General features: G+C 43.7%; 1 protein-coding gene across 2 annotated transcripts in view; it reads right to left on the reverse strand.

The window, feature by feature from the left end:
• Nucleotides 1-17,785, reverse strand: part of LOC108784611 (proline-rich protein 5-like) — a 120,943-nt gene that overhangs the window by 27,028 nt on the left and 76,130 nt on the right. Inside the window, exons 5-6 of one of the 2 annotated variants that reach the window (XM_018553470.1) lie at nt 8,419-8,556; nt 4,792-4,879 (exon numbers count right to left, since the gene is read on the reverse strand). In XM_018553470.1, coding sequence (XP_018408972.1) covers nt 4,792-4,879; nt 8,419-8,556 — 226 coding nt within the window. Of the gene's footprint in view, nt 1-4,791; nt 4,880-8,418; nt 8,557-17,785 lie in introns of those variants that run through there. The other variant, XM_018553472.1, reaches the window with a different exon arrangement.

The following is a 17,785-nucleotide window of genomic DNA, read 5'->3' on the forward strand; positions in this document are numbered from 1 at the left end:
TAATCAAGCATGAGTGTCTCCTATTGATTTGGAGGGAGAACTTTACATGGTTTCATTGCTTTTGTTTTGCCCATGACATTTTATGAAAGAAAAAAAAATGTCATTTGTGGCAAATTATATTTTTCTGAATCTATAACAGACCCTGATGAGGGTCTGCTGATGAAAAAAACAAGCCAGCAGCAAAATGTCATTTACCACAAATGGCATTTTTTTCTTTCACAAAATGTCAACTTTGCTGCATTGCATCCCGCACATCCTACAGATGCGCCACTTCACAGGCAGGTGTTAGGGTATCCCCCAAGCAAGTTATTTAAAGGAATTTTGCATTTTTCGCATTATTAAAAGAGCGGCTCCCTGCTGAATAGAATTGTAAAAAAAATATTTTTTGCATTTAAACATGTCCCGCAGGGAAGTACCCAGCTCCCCATGACTTTTGCTCGAAAATCCAGCCTTAAAATTGGCCAGAATTGATTAATAAAATCGATAGGGTTTGCATTAATGTTTGGCACAGTTCAGCGACTATGTTGAGAATTGAACCCAGATACTGTATGTTCAGCTCATCCCTATTCCTAACCTAAAACAAGCATGCAGCCAATGAAGTCTGAATCATAATACCAGCTGCAGAATCGTTACTTTTAAAAGCAAAACAGCCATAGCGGATCCCTTCTAGCCTTACGTTTGCTTAAAAATATAATTCACTCTAACAAGTACATGGGTCAGTAAAGTCATATAAAGGCCATAAGGCCTCATTCCCATGTCCAGCAAAACAAGGAGGTAGACCTAAGTTTTTAAAGCTCCAAATCCGGCAACATTCAATGGTCAGTGGGGAGTGCAGTACCCACATGTCCAGTTGCATCATATCACATTGTGGTGCAGAAAAAATTATACAACATGTTGCTTTCAGGAGGCTTTGCAGTGCGTTCCAGAGCGATAGCTGCTGGAACGCACCGCAGTCACTCACAAAACTTCTCCCTTCGTTCTGGGGAGGGAGGGGCACAACAGAGGGAGGAAGAAAAAGAAAACAAAAGAGAGCGAAAAAAACAAAAGAGCGAGAGAAAACAAAAGAGAGGGAGTAGAGATGAAAGAAGAGAGGGAGGGAGATAGAGAACGAGAGGGAGGGAAAGAGAGAACGAGAAGGAGGTAGAGATGAAAGGAGGAGAGAGAGCACAACAGAGAAGGAGGAAGAGAGAGAGAGAGAGAAAACAAAAAGAGAGAGAGAGAGAGAGAGAGAACAAAAAGAGAGGGAGAGAGAGAGAGAGAGAGAAAACAAAAAGAGAAGGAGAGAGAGAAAACAAAAAGACAGGGAGAGAGAGAGAAAACAAAAAGAGAGGGAGAGAGAGAACAAAAAGAGAGGGAGAGAGAGAAAACAAAAAGAGAGGGAGAGAGAGAAAACAAAAAGAGAGGGAGAGAGAGAGAGAAAACAAAAAGAGAGGGAGAGGGAAAACAAAAAGAGAGAGAGAAAACAAAGAGAGAAAACAAAAAAGAGAGAGAGAGAACAAAAAGAGAGAGAGAGAGAGAGAGAGAGAATGCGCAATAGAGGGAAGAAGAGAAGGAGGAAGAAAAACAGAACGGAAGAGAGAGAGAGAGGACGAAAGAGCAAGAGAGAGAATGAAGAGACAGAAAAAGAGAGAGAGAACGAACGAGGGAGAGAATGAGAGAGAGAGAGAACAAAAGAGAGAGAACAAAAGCAAGAGACAAGGAAAGTGAGAGAGAAAGAAAGACAAAGTGAGAGAGAAAGAAGGAAAGAGAGACAGAGAACAAAAAAGAAATAACAAAAGAAAGAGAGAGAGAAAGAAAAAAGAGAGAGGGAGAGACAAGAAAGTCGCTGTGCGCGAGAGAGGAGAGAAGATAGAGAGAAAAGGAGGGAGAGTCTACAAATCTGAATGAAGTAGAGTGAAAATGTGGAATAACAAGCAGGATGTGGAAGTCTCCTCAGAACTGATTCTACATACTGTATATTGGAATAATAAGTGAAATGTGTGCGCGGTAAAATCACTTAATGGTTCCTCTTTAGCCTGATCAAACCTTATTTTTTATTCCAATTTCTTTCCTAAACGTTCCAGTCTATAAATATCTACTAATTAAGTAGATGTTGTGTTGCCTGCAGCCTCTGTACAAGTTATTACAAGTCGCCCTTAATTGACACCATGACTGATGTCGCCCAAAACATACTTATTAGATGCGTCATTACCAGATGGAATCTGTAACTTCTAAGAAAATCAAGGGGATTTTCTTTTTAAACGCAGTTCAGTCATTAGTTGTCAATTCCCTCGTGTTCAATTTGCAGAAAACAGGTGAAGACAGCAGCAACTTCAAACGTTCGAGCTCTCGCAGAGAAAGTTTCCATCAATAGCCCGCAATGTGACATTAGTGAATGTGGAAGTCGCTGGGACAAATAGGTTTTCTACCTGCAGCCTTGGGCTATATAGTAAAGCAGATTCAGGCTTTCCCAGGAAGAGTCAGAACTCATAAAACGTCTCTCTGACCCACGGGTCGATCTTTTTTAGAAATAAATATGAACTGCACAATTTGAATATTTATTGAAGAGAAAGGAGAAAGTTGAAATTTTATATAAATGGTAAATTCCCACCACGGGGTGGATAAAGATGAGTAAATTCACTTACGTCCCAAGTTTTTTCATGCAGAGTAATGAATTGTGAAAGGTGTATTTCCATTCAGGGGCATTATCGGTAAATGTATTCGGATTTATTTGTATTGTTTGTACTCTGGTCACAACATAGAGCTGAGCTGTGAGGAGGGGCTTCGGGCAGTAAAAGAAACCCTGTTGACTATTTGTTTCAACAGCAATCTTTCCATGAGAATAAATGTGAATTTAATATATTTTACTCATGTTATTAACCTGTAAAATCCTTTCTTGTATGAACATCCAAAAGCCCTGAGACTTCTGCTGGGTGCCACCATCTTGGATGTGATGTCAGCAGACAAAGAGCTGTCACTCATGGGACACTCTATAGTATTTCCCTTTGCTCCTCCCCTGGCAGCTACATATAAGGTTATGTTGGGAGGTAGGGGGGAGGAGAGAAGGAGTTGGGCCAGCACAGACTATAATTAGACACTCCCAGAAGAGGAGAGGGCTATGACACACAAGGAGGTAACGGGCTATGCTAGGGAGCTGACTCTCCTGGAATAGTTACATTTTCTAGCAAGTTGCACATTGCAAGTGAATAAAATGTCACTTATGGAAAGCGAAACACTGCATCAAACTTTTAAAATACTTGAATGATTTTGTTTATTTACCTGCAATTTTTTAGGTTGGTGACAGAGGCCCCTTTAAAAAGCTCACATACTTGAGACAAGCAGCAGGTTAGCCTCTCTTTAAAGTGTGTGAACCTGAGCTGGTCACCAGTTACAATACGATTGTACAATCTGTATAGAACTTCCTTGAGATTAACCAATTACTTTTTAATGTGAAGGTCGCTTAAAGCCAAACGCCGGCCAATTTTTTATTCTGTTTTGGGGGAGCTGGGGGAAGGGCTTGTACCGGTCAGATTTTTATTGCCATCTGAGGACATTTAGACTCACTTCCTATTACAACAAAAAGCCATGGGAAATCTCTCCAAAGAGAGCACCAACAAGACATTTTTATCACAGTGAGGAAGGGTTAGAACTAGGGATGCACCCATTATGGTTTTTCGGTATCCAGTACTGGTATTTTGCTTTTGGAACTCACTGATATTGAGTACCGATACTGGTGCTTCTGCTGGCACGGAACCGGCTTCCCAGGCAATCAGAAAGCCGGGCGGCAGGTAATGACATCCTGCCTGGCTTCCTGGTTGCCCGGGAAGCCGGCTCCATGTTGTTTGGCTGGCTCAATTGTTTTTTTTGGTTTTTTTTTTTTATTCTTAATTTTTTTTTTTGAGCAAACAATTTACAGTAAACATATAACACACATACATTCGATTAAAGGTGCCGTACAGGTACAAACGTAGGAAGCATGTCTATTTCTCCTAGCCCTAGTCGCTTAATTAGTCGAGGATCAAGCGGGAGCAGCATAATATCATATGCAGTATATGGGCGTTTGGGGTGATTGAAATGCATATCTGGCATGTCTTCCAATCGGAAAGGAGATGGCTTCCCAGACAATCAGGAAGCCGGGGGGTGAGTCAATATTCGCCGCTTAGCTTCCTGATTGCCCGGGAAGCCAGCTCCATGTTCCCCTACGGCACTGCCGGTCAGAGGAAATCTTCCAGAGGAAGTTCCGGTATCAGGGAAGGTATCAGAGCATTTGGGCGAGTACGAAGACTCGGCCAAATACTCAGTATCGGCACCGATACTAATATCAGTATTGGTGCATCCCTAGTTAGCACTTCTGACAAGGTTTTTATTTCTGTCTGTGCCTTCCTGTCTTGGTGACAACCACACTTCCCATTTCTTGTCATGGCATTACAGGGATAGGAAGTGAAGAAAAATCTCTGTTTCTCTTAGGCAGAGATAGGACGTAATCACAACATTTACCAAAGAAAAGTATAAAAGGAAAAATAAATAAATATATATATATAAATTTATATTCATATATAAAATAATAATAGCTCAAATCCTTCGCACAGTGCTCTAATACTGCGAATATATTTACAGAAGAGCAAAAGTGCAACCTAACTCATGGGCTGTTGCCCCTCAATGTCCAATCAGCCGACTAGGGGAGAAGAGGTAACTAAGGAAGCAATTTTTTGTGCCTTTAATACCATTTTAGGACCTAATTCAATATGGTCACACTGATTGAAACTCAAACAAGTATTACTATGTAGAGGTTGGATTAGCTGTGCCACATACTCTAGAAGACGGACGTGATCAATCTCATGGCACGGCGGCAAGCGACAACAGCTGAATGTAATTACTGTCCGACCCGAGTTATCATCACCTAGAAGACAAAGAAATTCTGGAATCAGACATCCGGACTGTTAGGTTTCTTGGAAGCTTTTTGTTTATGAGTGCTCATGATGGTTTGTATGGGAATGAGAAGACAGTCAAAAGATTTTTGTTGTGTAATTTATAAGAATATATATATTCTTTCAGGGGGTGCATAATTTTTCATGTTTTTTTTTTCAAATTGCGATTGTTTCATAATAAAAAGTTATTATAAAGCAAATGAGCCATTGCCCTTTCATGCTTTCACATAGATGCTATTGAGGTATCGAAGCAAATGGATTGACAGATGATCTGATTGTGTGTTGCACCTCAGGCAGCTGGGACTGTCATTGACCCAAATGTATGACTTGAAGAAGAATAGATCTGTGAATGGATCCTAAAGAGCTATTCAAGCAGATTAAATTGCTGAAGGCATTCACAGCATAGCAGTAAAGTGACTAAGCAGATGTGGCAGAGAGTGGGGTCTAGTTCGCCATCCGCTGGCTACAAGTGTATACACACAAAACAGATTTTATGTTATCCTGACTAAAAGGGAAATAAAATAGAAAACAAAATGTAGTGCCTAACATAAATTAAGAAACAACACCATGCATTCACTTGAAGGTAAACAAGGAATCTGCGCTCACCGATAATACACTATAAAAGTTTCTTCAAATAACTATTTACCTTAGTGTGACTTGCCGCAATAAATCAGTCCCTCCGCTGAAATGAGATGCATGCTGCAGAGCTTTGATCTGTTCAATTCCAAAAATCTAATTAGCTTAAAAAGCCATTACCAGACCCGGAATGTTTGTTTGAATTATATTATATTTAAGAATTGGCTAATCCGGTAAGATACAGCACAAACATCTCCCGGAGTTCAGGATCTGAGACCGGGCTGCAATGTGGAAGGAATGCCAAAAAGGTCACATGACAAAACAAGACTGACGCCCAATGTGTTCCTTTACATTTACATCCACATAACACACAGGCGCTCTGCTGCTTTCTTTAAAGCAAAACTCCAGCCAATAGAGTGGGGAAGGGATAGAGCCACTGTAATTTTATAACTGCATTTGTCCCCAGCGGGCACTTCCTGTTAAGGCTTCTATCTGGCTGTGACCCGGAGACCAAAAATAGAACTTGTTGCCAATGTTAATTAACTGGAAAGTGAGGAAAGGTGACGTTACTTCCTGTGTGATTACCAGGACAGAATTCCGTTCACAGGATTTTATTGATGGCTACGCCTTGGAATCTTGGAATCAGCAACTTGAAACAGAAATAAAAACAAGACAAAAACAACAAAAGCCTCCAGAATCAGTGATACCAAACAAGAGGCACCAAAGTGATAAGTGCACTGATTCTGCAGGCAAACCGGTCTTCTTGGGACCTGAAGTGGCGTCTCCAACGACCTGCTGCTGCAGGACGCCAGAGAGACCATATAAGTAAGGGAGCAAGAGCTATAGACTATACGCCATGCAGTCAGTCTATAATACGTACGGCAGGCTCTAGAAAACACCAGAGGAACCTAGAGGTAAGTGAAAGAGGAAAAAGGGAAAGAATAAGAGAAGGAGACAAACAAAGAGAGAGGGGGTTGCGAAGGGAGTCGAGGGGGACTTCATCACTCCGACAAAACAAATCCCAGTCAGAGGGCCAATAAGTCGCGATCCATTTCCATTGGTTGGACATAGTCCAGCCAGGGTGACCACGTTTTCCGAAAAGAGGCGTAAGAGTCATGCAAAATTGCCGTGAGCGTCTCATGTACCATGATACCCATGACCCGTTGCCTAACTTCCGAAATAAGCAGCGTAGGTTATTTCCAAGCTCTGGCAATAGTCTGTCTAGTTGCCAAAAAAATTAAGTTACCCAATTTCCTTTCCCTCCTGGAAATGTGGGTAACCGGCCTACCCAGAAGTGCCTCCCAGGGGTTACGTACAAAGGATGTATTGAAAACTGATCTCAATAAGTTATATACCCTAATCCACAGCCTCTGCGCTTATAGGTACTGCCACCAGATATGAAATAGAGTGCCCCTGTCCACGCAGCCCCGAAAGCAGCGGGGTGAGGCGGAAGGAGCAAATTTGGATATCCTGTCTGGGGTCATGTACTATCGGAACATGACCTTATGAGCATTCTCTTGAGCCAAAACATTCGGTGAGCACTTCGTTGCAGCCAGCCATATCTCGGTCCATGTATGGGGGTCTAGGGAGTCTCCCAGATCACTTTCCCAGGCTAGCATGTAGGAGAGTTTCTGAGCCCCAACAGACGGCACCAGTGAGGCATATAGATGGTTTATCAGGCCTGCTGAGTGAGGATCTGACCAACAGCGAGATTTCGAAAGGGGGTAAGGTTGCGCGGAGAACCCAAGCAGTGCCGAAGAAGAGATGCGACGTAACTCTGGAGTTGTAGGTATCGGAAGCTCTCTCTGAGCGGAGCACTCCAGTGGGTGCGAAGGTATTGGAAGGGTTTGACACCATCCATAGATATCAGGTCTCCGACATAAAAAGGGTTTCGACGGGACCCCACCTTCCTCTTTGACATGACAACCCATGTATTCTTGGCTCTGCATTTCTAAGCACATGTTGCCATCTCTGCCTTCTTCATTTCTAATGAATTGGAAAGAATAGAGACCTACCCTCATCTTTCCCCCTCCTTCATTTATCCCCTTATTCTCATCTCCATAACCCCCTCCTCAATTCCATAACCCCCTCCTCAACTCCATAAACCCCCTCCTCAACCTCATAACCCCCTCCTCAACCTCATAACCCCCTCCTCAACCTCATAATCCCCTCCTCAACCTCATAATCCCCTCCTCAACCTCATAATCCCCTCCTCAACTTCACAACCCTCTCCTCATCTCCATAACCCTTCCCCAACTCCATATATATAACGGAACACTTTCAACAGTATAATTGGCAGACCAAATTAAAAAATATTAAATTAGAAAGAATGCAAGCACTGTGATGCATTCTAGTTAAGCACAGGGAGTGCGGCATTTTCGGAATTGTGTTACTACAGACAATGGCATGATTTTTATCTGCACCTGGGCATGCAATCATGGTTGAAAGACTGGTTTTGGAATGTGAGTGTTTTTGTGGATTACACTGTAATGCGTTGTCACAGTGCATCACAGCATGTGTGCACAACTCATCATACGCACAGCCACTGCTGTGAATTGACCCTAAAGCTCATTCAGATGCTTCACAAAAAGGAACTGCAGTAATGAGTCTATACCCTAAGGGCAGAAAGCATAGGAGGCCCCAAGGCTGTTGGCTACAAAGTGAATTATGCAGGTGGCAAAAGTAAAAAGGATTTAATTTATCATTTGGGAGCTCTATACAACTGTTATGAAAGCAATTTGTATTCTGTACTACTAGAGTAATTGCTTTTGAGATGAAGATTAGAGAGTGATGGGGCCCCTCAATAGTTTTGCTATGGGGCCACATTGCTCTTTATGATGTTCCTACTGCACCCCAGGCAGTCTAAAATGTCTATTCTACTTATTAGTGCACACACACACGTCTACCCATATCACACTTGTTGTCTGCAACTTACCGGGTACGTGAATAATGCCATGGCGAGCAATGTCATAGTATGGGTGATTTAAACTGACATCATTAACTTCTCCGATTCCGCCATCCATCACTGTGACTCCACCCAGGTAGGTCTGTTCTTCCTCATCCTTCTGAAGCTCTGGAAATAGGGTTGAGAGGAGCCACAGCGCCCCCTGCCTATAGAACCGGAGGGCAGCACAGGTGTGCCTTCACCTGCAAGATAAAGAAACACAATCACTCTGGATACATGCAGCCTAATGTGTTGGTTTAGCCCACAAAATTGTATATTTTTTGGAATAACTTTGGTATATTTATATATATAGTATATTTTATGGAATGACAAAAAAAACAACTCAGTATTGGAGAGAGCTTTCATAGTTAAATAAAATTGAAACTGTACAGCATACAACCACATTCCCATCCTCCTTTTATATCTATGGTCAATGATCAGGGCTGTGTCTGGACAGATCTGTTCATAGGGGAATGTGCAGGAGCCAATGAGTGAAGCTTGTGTTGCGTGGAAAGCAGTGATCGATTTACAGCCTTCACCTGTTCATGTTTTTGGAGGCACTAGGGTAAAGGTGGCCATACACTAGTATATTTTCGGCCGGAAATGTTTGTTTCTGCCTCAAACCCTTCGATTATAGCTCAAATACCCCATCAAGTGTAGGCAAATGTCGATTTCAGAATTCGTTCCTTAGCTATACTAACCAACCAATTATTATTGACCAACGACAGAGATAATTTCCTTTTGCGCATGTGCTGTGTTCTTGCTAAGATTTTTGATGAACGTAACCCCACTGATTCATCAATTTTCATTCGGTCAGAGAAAAATTTTCCACCCTGGTCGATCGAAAAATTTCGATCGCAATATCAAAAATGTAAATCGGTGATGTACCATCAACTGTCCGATTTTCGCTTGAAAGACCGTATGAAAATCGTACAATGTATGGCCACCTTTAGTCTTAATTGAAATTTAGCTCCCACTTTCCTGGCCACCCAAACTGTCTAGATAAGGATCTGGTATGGATTTTAAGGGGGGAAACCCATGGAAGAAAAACCCAACCAAACAAAATCCCTGCAAGTTGGCTAGCCAGGAAAAGGAAGGACAGCATGCTTGAGCCCCCTCCTAAACCATACCAGGCCACATGCACTGAACATAGGGAGGGTGCTATGCCAAGAGGCCTTGTAATGCAAGGGCTTTGATTTGATTGTAATGTGTGTAGCCAATGTTAGGGAACGGGTATCCCCAGGTGTATGGAGATTGTTTTGACCGAATAAGAGAACAGCCCTATGCCTGGTTTACACCTGCAGGTCCCGGGAACACGCGTTCATGCACATTTGCGCACCGCGTTTGCTGCGCGGCCCCATTGATTTCAACGAGCTCATATACACACAGCAAAAAGGCTCCTGCACTATTTTGTGCAATGCACTTTTTTTTGCTGGGAACGCTTTTTTTGCTGCTGCGTATGTATGCAGAGCTCAGCACATTTTTCTTTTTCAGTAAAAAATATGCTAAAGTGACTTTTAACACAATCACTGGAATATTTAAAGAATGTCTGCGATACACTTTAGAACTCCATTGCACATACACATGGCAAATGTCGGTGCTTCCACAAGATTCATCGCAAATAGGTAGATTAATTTGTCACAACCAAAGCCACTTCATCCTCAGTGCAGCTCACTAACGCTGAGCCTGATAAAATCACAGATAAAAATTACTGACGTCCCTGCCTGGCTGCTGTGCCTGTCACACAAACAGGTACAGCGGTCAAGAACATATACGATGGGTGGGTGGAGCTTGATGTGAAATTCAGAGAACTGAGTTTCCCATTAGGTCTACTCTGCTGCAATTTTACAGCAGGCAGTGGGTGAGTGCCATAGCCAGTCTGCTATTGGCTATAACAGCCGCCCACTGCGTGCTGTCCATCAGCAGCAGAACAGACATAATAGGGAAACTCAGTTCTCTGAATTCCCCATCAGGCTCTGGTCACTGACAGTGTCACTGACAGTGGGCATCAACAGCTGTTAAGGAAGCTGTGGGCTACACCCGACAGCGTCCTCAACGACCAGTGATGCTGACAGCGGGGGCGGAGCCTTATTCCCATTCAGGGAGGTCAGTAATGCTGTGCCTATGATTTTAACAGGCTCAGCATTATTGAGCTGCACTGAGGATGAAGTGGTGGTGGTTGCTCCAAATTCATCTACCGGTGTCCACATCAGCGCCTTGACAGCAGGCAGTGGGCAGGTGCCATAGCAAGCCTGTTATTACTGGCGCTGACGTGGACACTTAAAGAAGGACCCAAGCAGCACGTACACAGAAGGGGAGAAGACTGGGGCTGAGGCATCATGTGACTGCGGCTTACAGTAAGTAAGGGTTTGTTCGCACCAAGAGCGGAGCAGATGCAGAGCAGTTACAGGACGCATCAAAAATGCATCCAATGTATTCCAATGGTATTTTGGGCTCTAGTTCACACCACAGCGTTCAGTTCCAGAGCATGTGGAAAAACTGCAGGATGCCCTATTTGTTTCTGCTCTGCAATGCACGCAAATGCATGAAAACGCATCAAAAACTCATGCAAACGCTCTGGAATGCAGTGGAAGCCCATTTTAGGCTTAAAAAATCAAATACATTTTTTAAACGGCCTGGAACATGGCAAAAACGCGGCAAAACACATTGCACTGCATGTGCAGATAATCATGAAGATTGGGTCCGGATTTGGTGAGAACAAGCCCTTAAAGAAAGCTTTTAGAAAGGGTTTTTTTGGGGGGTGGGGTGGGTGGAGGGTGAAATGTATCCTAGAGTTGGGTTTTAAGTGAGCCAATAAAAGAAATCGCATATACTGCAAAGCACATGAATCAATTTCTATCACATTGAAAAGACATGTTTTCAAACATTAGCACGCATTGATAAGACTATAATATTAATTAAAAACATAGCCGTATCCCAACGTTACGCCAAAGGACTATTGAAATCGTAAACTTTGTTTCCATGACAACTAACGTTATCTTTCTGGGGGGGTCAACTTCAACCCGACGATAAATATGCATCGGCGTGTTATCATGGCGGAGCCTCCTCCTCTCCTCGCCACCGGTGTGTACCTTGTCTGCAAATAATCGTCGTCAAATAATGCAAAAACACCACCCGGCTAATCTGTTTGCTGTTTAACTTGCAAACCGTTCAAAGCGTTAATGAGCGGCTGGATGGTGCAGCGCTAAATTAACACTCAAATAGAAATTCCATCTCCGGGGATTAAACGCTTTGAACCTCACGGCAGCGTCGAGTTTTTGTTAGAGGCGCTTGGAGTTTTAATTAAATTAACCTGACATGCTTCTGGACAAAGGGCCTCTTGTATTACCTCCATAGTTTCTAATTATAGTCGAATGCTCACCAGGGACTTACCAGGGTGTATTACATTCCTTTCCTATTAAACGGGAGACAAAGAGGAGTGAAAACTTAGATGTGACAGCACGATATGCATACTGCGTCCCGGAAGAGTTCTTTCTTTTTCTTGTTTTGGTTTTCAGATACTCCAGCTAAGCACAGACACCTCCAGCAGGTATAAGGGTCACCGCCTGGCTCTTCAAGGGAATGTATGCACATTTGTATATATTTTGCTTATTGAACGCCTAACGCAAAGAAAAAACTTATATTTTTAATTTCAGCTAGAGGAAGAGAAGAGTTAATATCTCTGTCAGGTTTTTATGCCTGTTTGGTGACCCCATTGGGCAGATTTCCCCTCACTTCCTGTCCATGTGGCACCATGACTACAAATAGTGGGAGTGTAGTCATCAGATTAAAGCTTTTTATCTGTATTACCCCAGTCGAATGCCAAAGACACTGACGGATGCTGCTTCAAAGAAGGTATGACACATGGGGCACCAACGTGGTGAGTACAATAGCTTTACTCTTCGAGGGATCTGATGGTTTCAATTCTTTTACGACCTGACAGGGTCTCTTTAAAGCATAGTATTGCAATTGAGCTCCTAGTGAACATAGAGTTATCATTGCAGTGTTTATGTTTCTCCCTTCCCTTCTACCCCAGTGCTTTACACTGGCAGAGCTGAGTAACAGCCACACCTCCCTCACAAGGACTTGAATTGCTGAGGAAGAGAGGGGGTGTGTCTGATCAGGTCTCCTACTGAGGTACTTAGTGCTGATTACTGTGTGCACAGGGTTCAATTCTGGTTTCTATTGGCCTGCACAGTCATATTTTGACACCCTGCACAGGTGCTGTAACAGGAAATGGAGACTGTTAGTACAATGTTTAGCCAACTGCATATATATTTCTGTCATTTCAAATAGGCATTAAAATGTATTTTTGTGACTTTCACATCTTACATGCTTGCTCCTCCCTATCTGTCTATCAGTATCTGTCTATCAGTATCTGTCTATCAGTATCTGTCTATCAGTATCTGTCTATCAGTATCTGTCTATCAGTATCTGTCTATCAGTATCTGTATCTCTCTCTATCTCTATCTATATCTCTCTCTATCTATCTGTATCTCTCTCTATCTATCTGTATCTCTCTCTATCTATCTGTATCTCTCTCTATCTATCTGTATCTCTCTCTATCTATCTGTATCTCTCTCTATCTATCTGTATCTCTCTCCATCTATCTGTATCTCTCTCCATCTATCTGTATCTATCTACCCATCCATCTATCTCTATGTATTCTTTATATTCATTTCTTATATCTATCTCAGAATTTTTATTTTTTTAACTTTTGATGAGCAACCTTCAAACAGATAAAATGATGTTCTGTGATATCGCCCAATATATCAGCATGTCTAAAATTTGTTGCTGCCACCGATACCAACAACCTATAAAACATTTCACAGGAAAACATTTCACTTTTACGCTCCATCAAAGAGGTGACGACCTCCGGTATTAAGATCCAGAATACGACAGATGTTCCTTGCAGCCTTTGCAGAGCCTACACATACAGTAATATCGTGACATGCTATAAAACCCATGTACCTATTACGGATATTCCACAGCCTATCTACTGTCTGTAGGCCGCTGAGGTCACGAGGTCTCAGATGTATTCGCTACTTCCCTTGAAAGTAGAACTCCAGTCAGATATATAAAAAAGAAAGCATGAATAGCTCATTGAAAGAAAAGATAACAAAATCAGCTTTTGCTGCAATATTCACCTGCAATCCACAGTAGACCTGTAAGATTCGTTTAGGTCCGAATTGAAATTTGGACGAATTTCTGCACATTTGGACGTTCGGATGCATCCAAATTTCCAAATGAAAAAAGTGACTAATCTGAATGCATGTGAAATTTTAATAAGAAAATTTTTATAAGAATAAGAATGTCATTCGGAATAAATTAATGTTGTTAAACATTAAAACAATAAAAACAGCGTGAAGTCCCCTCCCCAATTCGTACCAAACCCTTTAGCTCTGGTAGGAATTTTAGGGGAGACCCCCAAAGTGGAGTCCCCCTAAACTCCCTTACCAGACCCTTGATCCAAGCAACAGCCTGACAGAGCAGGAAAAGGAGGGGGAACGAGCGTGTGGTGGCCCCCCTCCTGCACCATACTAGGCCGCATGCCCTCAACATGGGGAGGGTGCTTTGTCAGAGGGGGACCCCTGACAAAGCACCTTGTCCCCATGTCGATGAGGACATGGGCCTCCTTCCCACAACCCTGGCCTGGTGGTTGTGGGGTCTGCGGGTAGGTGGGCTTATAAAAATCTGTGTGCCCCCTTGATTACTAATGGTTGTAGCTCCACCCCCACAAATGGGGGAAAAAAGATGTGGGGTCCCCCCTAAAATTTCCAACCAGACCCTTGATCCGAGCACAGGCCTGGCAGGACAGGAAAGGGGGAACGAGAGAGCGGCCATCCCTCCCTCCCATACCAGGCCACTAGTCCTCGGCACTGGGAGGCTGCTTTTCCATGGTCTCCCCTGGAAAAGCAACTTGTCCTTGTGCCGATGGGGACAAAGGCCTCTTCCCCACAAGCCCTGGGGCGTTGGTTGTGGGGGTGTGGGCAGGGGGGGCTTATTCACATTGGGTACCCCTTTAATAAAGGGGCACCCAGATGCACCTCCCTCCCTTGTGAATGAGTAAGGGGTAAATAAAAAGTCCAGACTTTTAGGGACAATCCTTTAATTGATAGAAAAATGCAACCAATGATTTTGACTATTCCTTTATTGTAAACCCCCCCCCCCAAAAAAAATGGATCCACCAACGTAATTCAGGGTCAATCACGACGTTCAGCGTTTTCCACGATGACGACGACTTGACGAAACAAAAAATAAAGCAAGAAAAAATAAACTGAAATTATTTTCTTAAAACCCAGATGCCCGCCGACCGTCCGCTCGCGACAAACTCGCCCTGCAGAACCTTACCGTTAGCTCCGCCCAATTGTTTATGTTTTGCCGCCACCTGACAGGTGAGCCATGATTGTGCAAAGTAATTATGACTTTGCCGAATCATTGCTCTTCAGTGCACTGTGCCGTGATTGGGCAAAGTCTTGCACCTGACCTGTGGTCAGGTGCAAGGCTTTAGCCAATCAGGGCTTCACAAGGCACTGTGGGGTGTGCAGTGCCTTGTGGGGCCCTCGGCGGGGTGAACAGCCCACCGAATGCTCTGATAGTTTGTGTGTTCGCTATGACGACATGACGGGGTGTCACCCGGTCTAGAGACCGGGTGACACCCGGCCTCGGGACTCCCCTGGCTGTGAAAGAATCACCCAGCAAATATGTATGTAGTGCTTCGGTCATTAACCAACAGAAACTGAAAAAAAGCTCAGTCATGAAGGGGTTATATTTGCTTCGGCTTCAATTTTCTTCTCACATTACTGTCCATACAGAAAATTCCTATTTCTTCCACGTCGAATTCTCTGCTGTTTGATACAATTCGATTGCCTCAGCTGTCACCGGGGACAGGTACACTTTGGATACCGCCCATATTCAAACTTTTTGCAAAGCAGATCAGAATGACAACACATTAATCCAACAATAATTGCTATATGTTAATATTAATTAAGCAATTAGCAGCACCATTAGCCTCCCTGTGTAATATACAATCCCTTCTACAATGTTATCATAATTGGGATCGACTTCCGTCATGTATGCGTTGGAGGAAGCGCGTTAGCCAGTGTAATGGATACCCTGACAAGCGAAGTCAATTACTGCAATGATATTTCTTTAGTATAATGTGTTTAGCGATTTGGAATTGTTGGTAAATGATGGCTTGAAGTGCCCAGGGGCTCTGCTATTGTGATATTAAACTGGTCAGGACAGGCCTCCCCCACAGCTGTCCATCTCAGGCGCTTCTGAATTTCCTGTTCCCATTGCTATGTAGGCCTGATTAGGAAGAAACTGGAGGATTACCCAGTCTCGGGTGGCTCGGGGCAATATATCCTTCATAGAAGACCATTGTTACTCTTGTGTCTCCCCTGTGCAGAGGAATAGATACAGTTGTCAGCTAAACTCCAGACAAACAAACTAAATATGCATTTGGAATTCATAACTGGGAGCTGTTTGATCTGTCAGAGGATTTACATTTCTGCCCATCTAGTCTGGAGACTTATAGAGCTCTGCCTGATGATGCAGCCAACTCGTGACCAGGCTGTTCTCTAATGCAGTTAAGCAAAAAAAAGAAGTCTGGTCACCTTCCTGCCCCCAGCCTGTGATTGGACAATGAAAGAGCAGCAGAGGTTAATACCTTTTCTCACTCTCTTCACCTATCAGCATGCTCCCTGTTGAGTCTCCAGGATGGTAAGTGGAAGGGAAATTTCCCAAACAGTACAGAGTTAGCAAAAAATAAACTAACAGGGGTTTTTACTTTTCCCTACCAAGAAAATAGTTGTGGTTACCCATGAACTTTAACCCTTTTCTTTGCTTTTTTTTTTAAAGAGACCCTGTCACAGACCATTTCAACAACAATCTTCTCATAGGAGTATTTGTAATCTATGCATATTATCTGTAAAAGCCTCCCTGTGTCGACATACAAAGGTCCTGAGGCTGTAGCTGGGACCTACCATCTTAGTAGAGGTCGCACGGCTTCCACACACCTTACGACAATCGTACGTTCGTGGGATTTCCCGCGATTATCGTACGATTATCGCAAGGTGTGTGGGCACCTTTATGCTGCCCCTCTAAAGCTGTCACAGAGCTATTCCTGAGACTCACCCACTTGGCCCTTAATGGGGCCTGTAGAAGGCAGATATAGCTCTTAAGGTGCCCATACGCTGTACGATTATCGTATGATAATCGCGTGAAATCCCGCGATCGTACGATAATCGCAAAGTATATGGAAGGCGTGCAACCGTTTCTACTGTACGATCGCACGTCTTCTGCCAAACAAGCAGGCTGGAAAACCCACCAAGAATCGTACGATTCTCGGCGGGTTAGTGGCGTGCTTGTCCGACAACAAAATAGTACAAACCTGCTGTGTTCTGAACGGCAGGAAGTGGCAGAACGCCAGGGTCCGGTCGATGCGACCCTAGTAGTTCCACCTGTATGTCAGTCTGCACCGGGTGGTGCCCCCCTGATGCAGCGCCCGGAGCACATGCCCCCTCTGCCCCCTCCCAATTTCGGCCCTGGGGCCTTAATTAGCATGAGTAGGGGAGCTCATTAAGATTACGATATCTGATGCAACAGTAACACAAGGCACTCTGTACACTGTGTTGTGGCGCCATTCATTTGTGGCACCATGCAGTAGGTGCCTACAGACTCACACTGCACCACAACGCATGTGACTTGCATTGTGGTACAATGCATTATGAAAAAACAAGCATGTCTCACACTTTAAATTGTATGCTGTAGCGCCTGCCACCTCCTTTCCTGCCAGAGTGTCCCAGGGTTCTAAAAGCTCTTAGGAACCTGTGACGCTCTGGCTGGCATCCTGCTGAGCTCCTGGCAACTAGTGACATCAGCGAGCTGGGCGCGTAACACCCCCTTGCGGTTTTGTTGTGCACTGCCAGGTACCACCTCCCCATGGTCTCGTCATGCACTGACAACACCCCCCCTTTAGGTGGAGGTGCATGTATACACCCCTCTATGCGTCTAATGATTGATTTGACCTTAAATGGTAAGGGCTCATGATGATGGCTATTCTTTTCAAAAGCAGCATTTGACAAGAAATGGTTGTGTTGAAGTGGAGGCAAAGCAGTTCCAAACGCACCTTAATAGGACGCACTGCACCCAAAGGAACTAAACTTAAAGCAAAGCGGGTTAAACGCCATGGGTACTGTGCTCAATTAAAGCCAATGGGAGTCTGCTGACCTGTGTTTAACGTGAGTTCCAAATGCAGGAAAACAACTTCCATTAACATGCCCTAAAGAAACTTTTAAACTGTTTTTTCTTAACATTCCCCCCCCCCCCCTCCCCCCCGCGCTCTGACACAACA

Source organism: Nanorana parkeri, unplaced genomic scaffold (genome assembly GCF_000935625.1).
Source record: "Nanorana parkeri isolate BGI_ZX_2015 unplaced genomic scaffold, ASM93562v1 scaffold120, whole genome shotgun sequence".
Lineage (NCBI taxonomy): Eukaryota > Metazoa > Chordata > Amphibia > Anura > Dicroglossidae > Nanorana > Nanorana parkeri.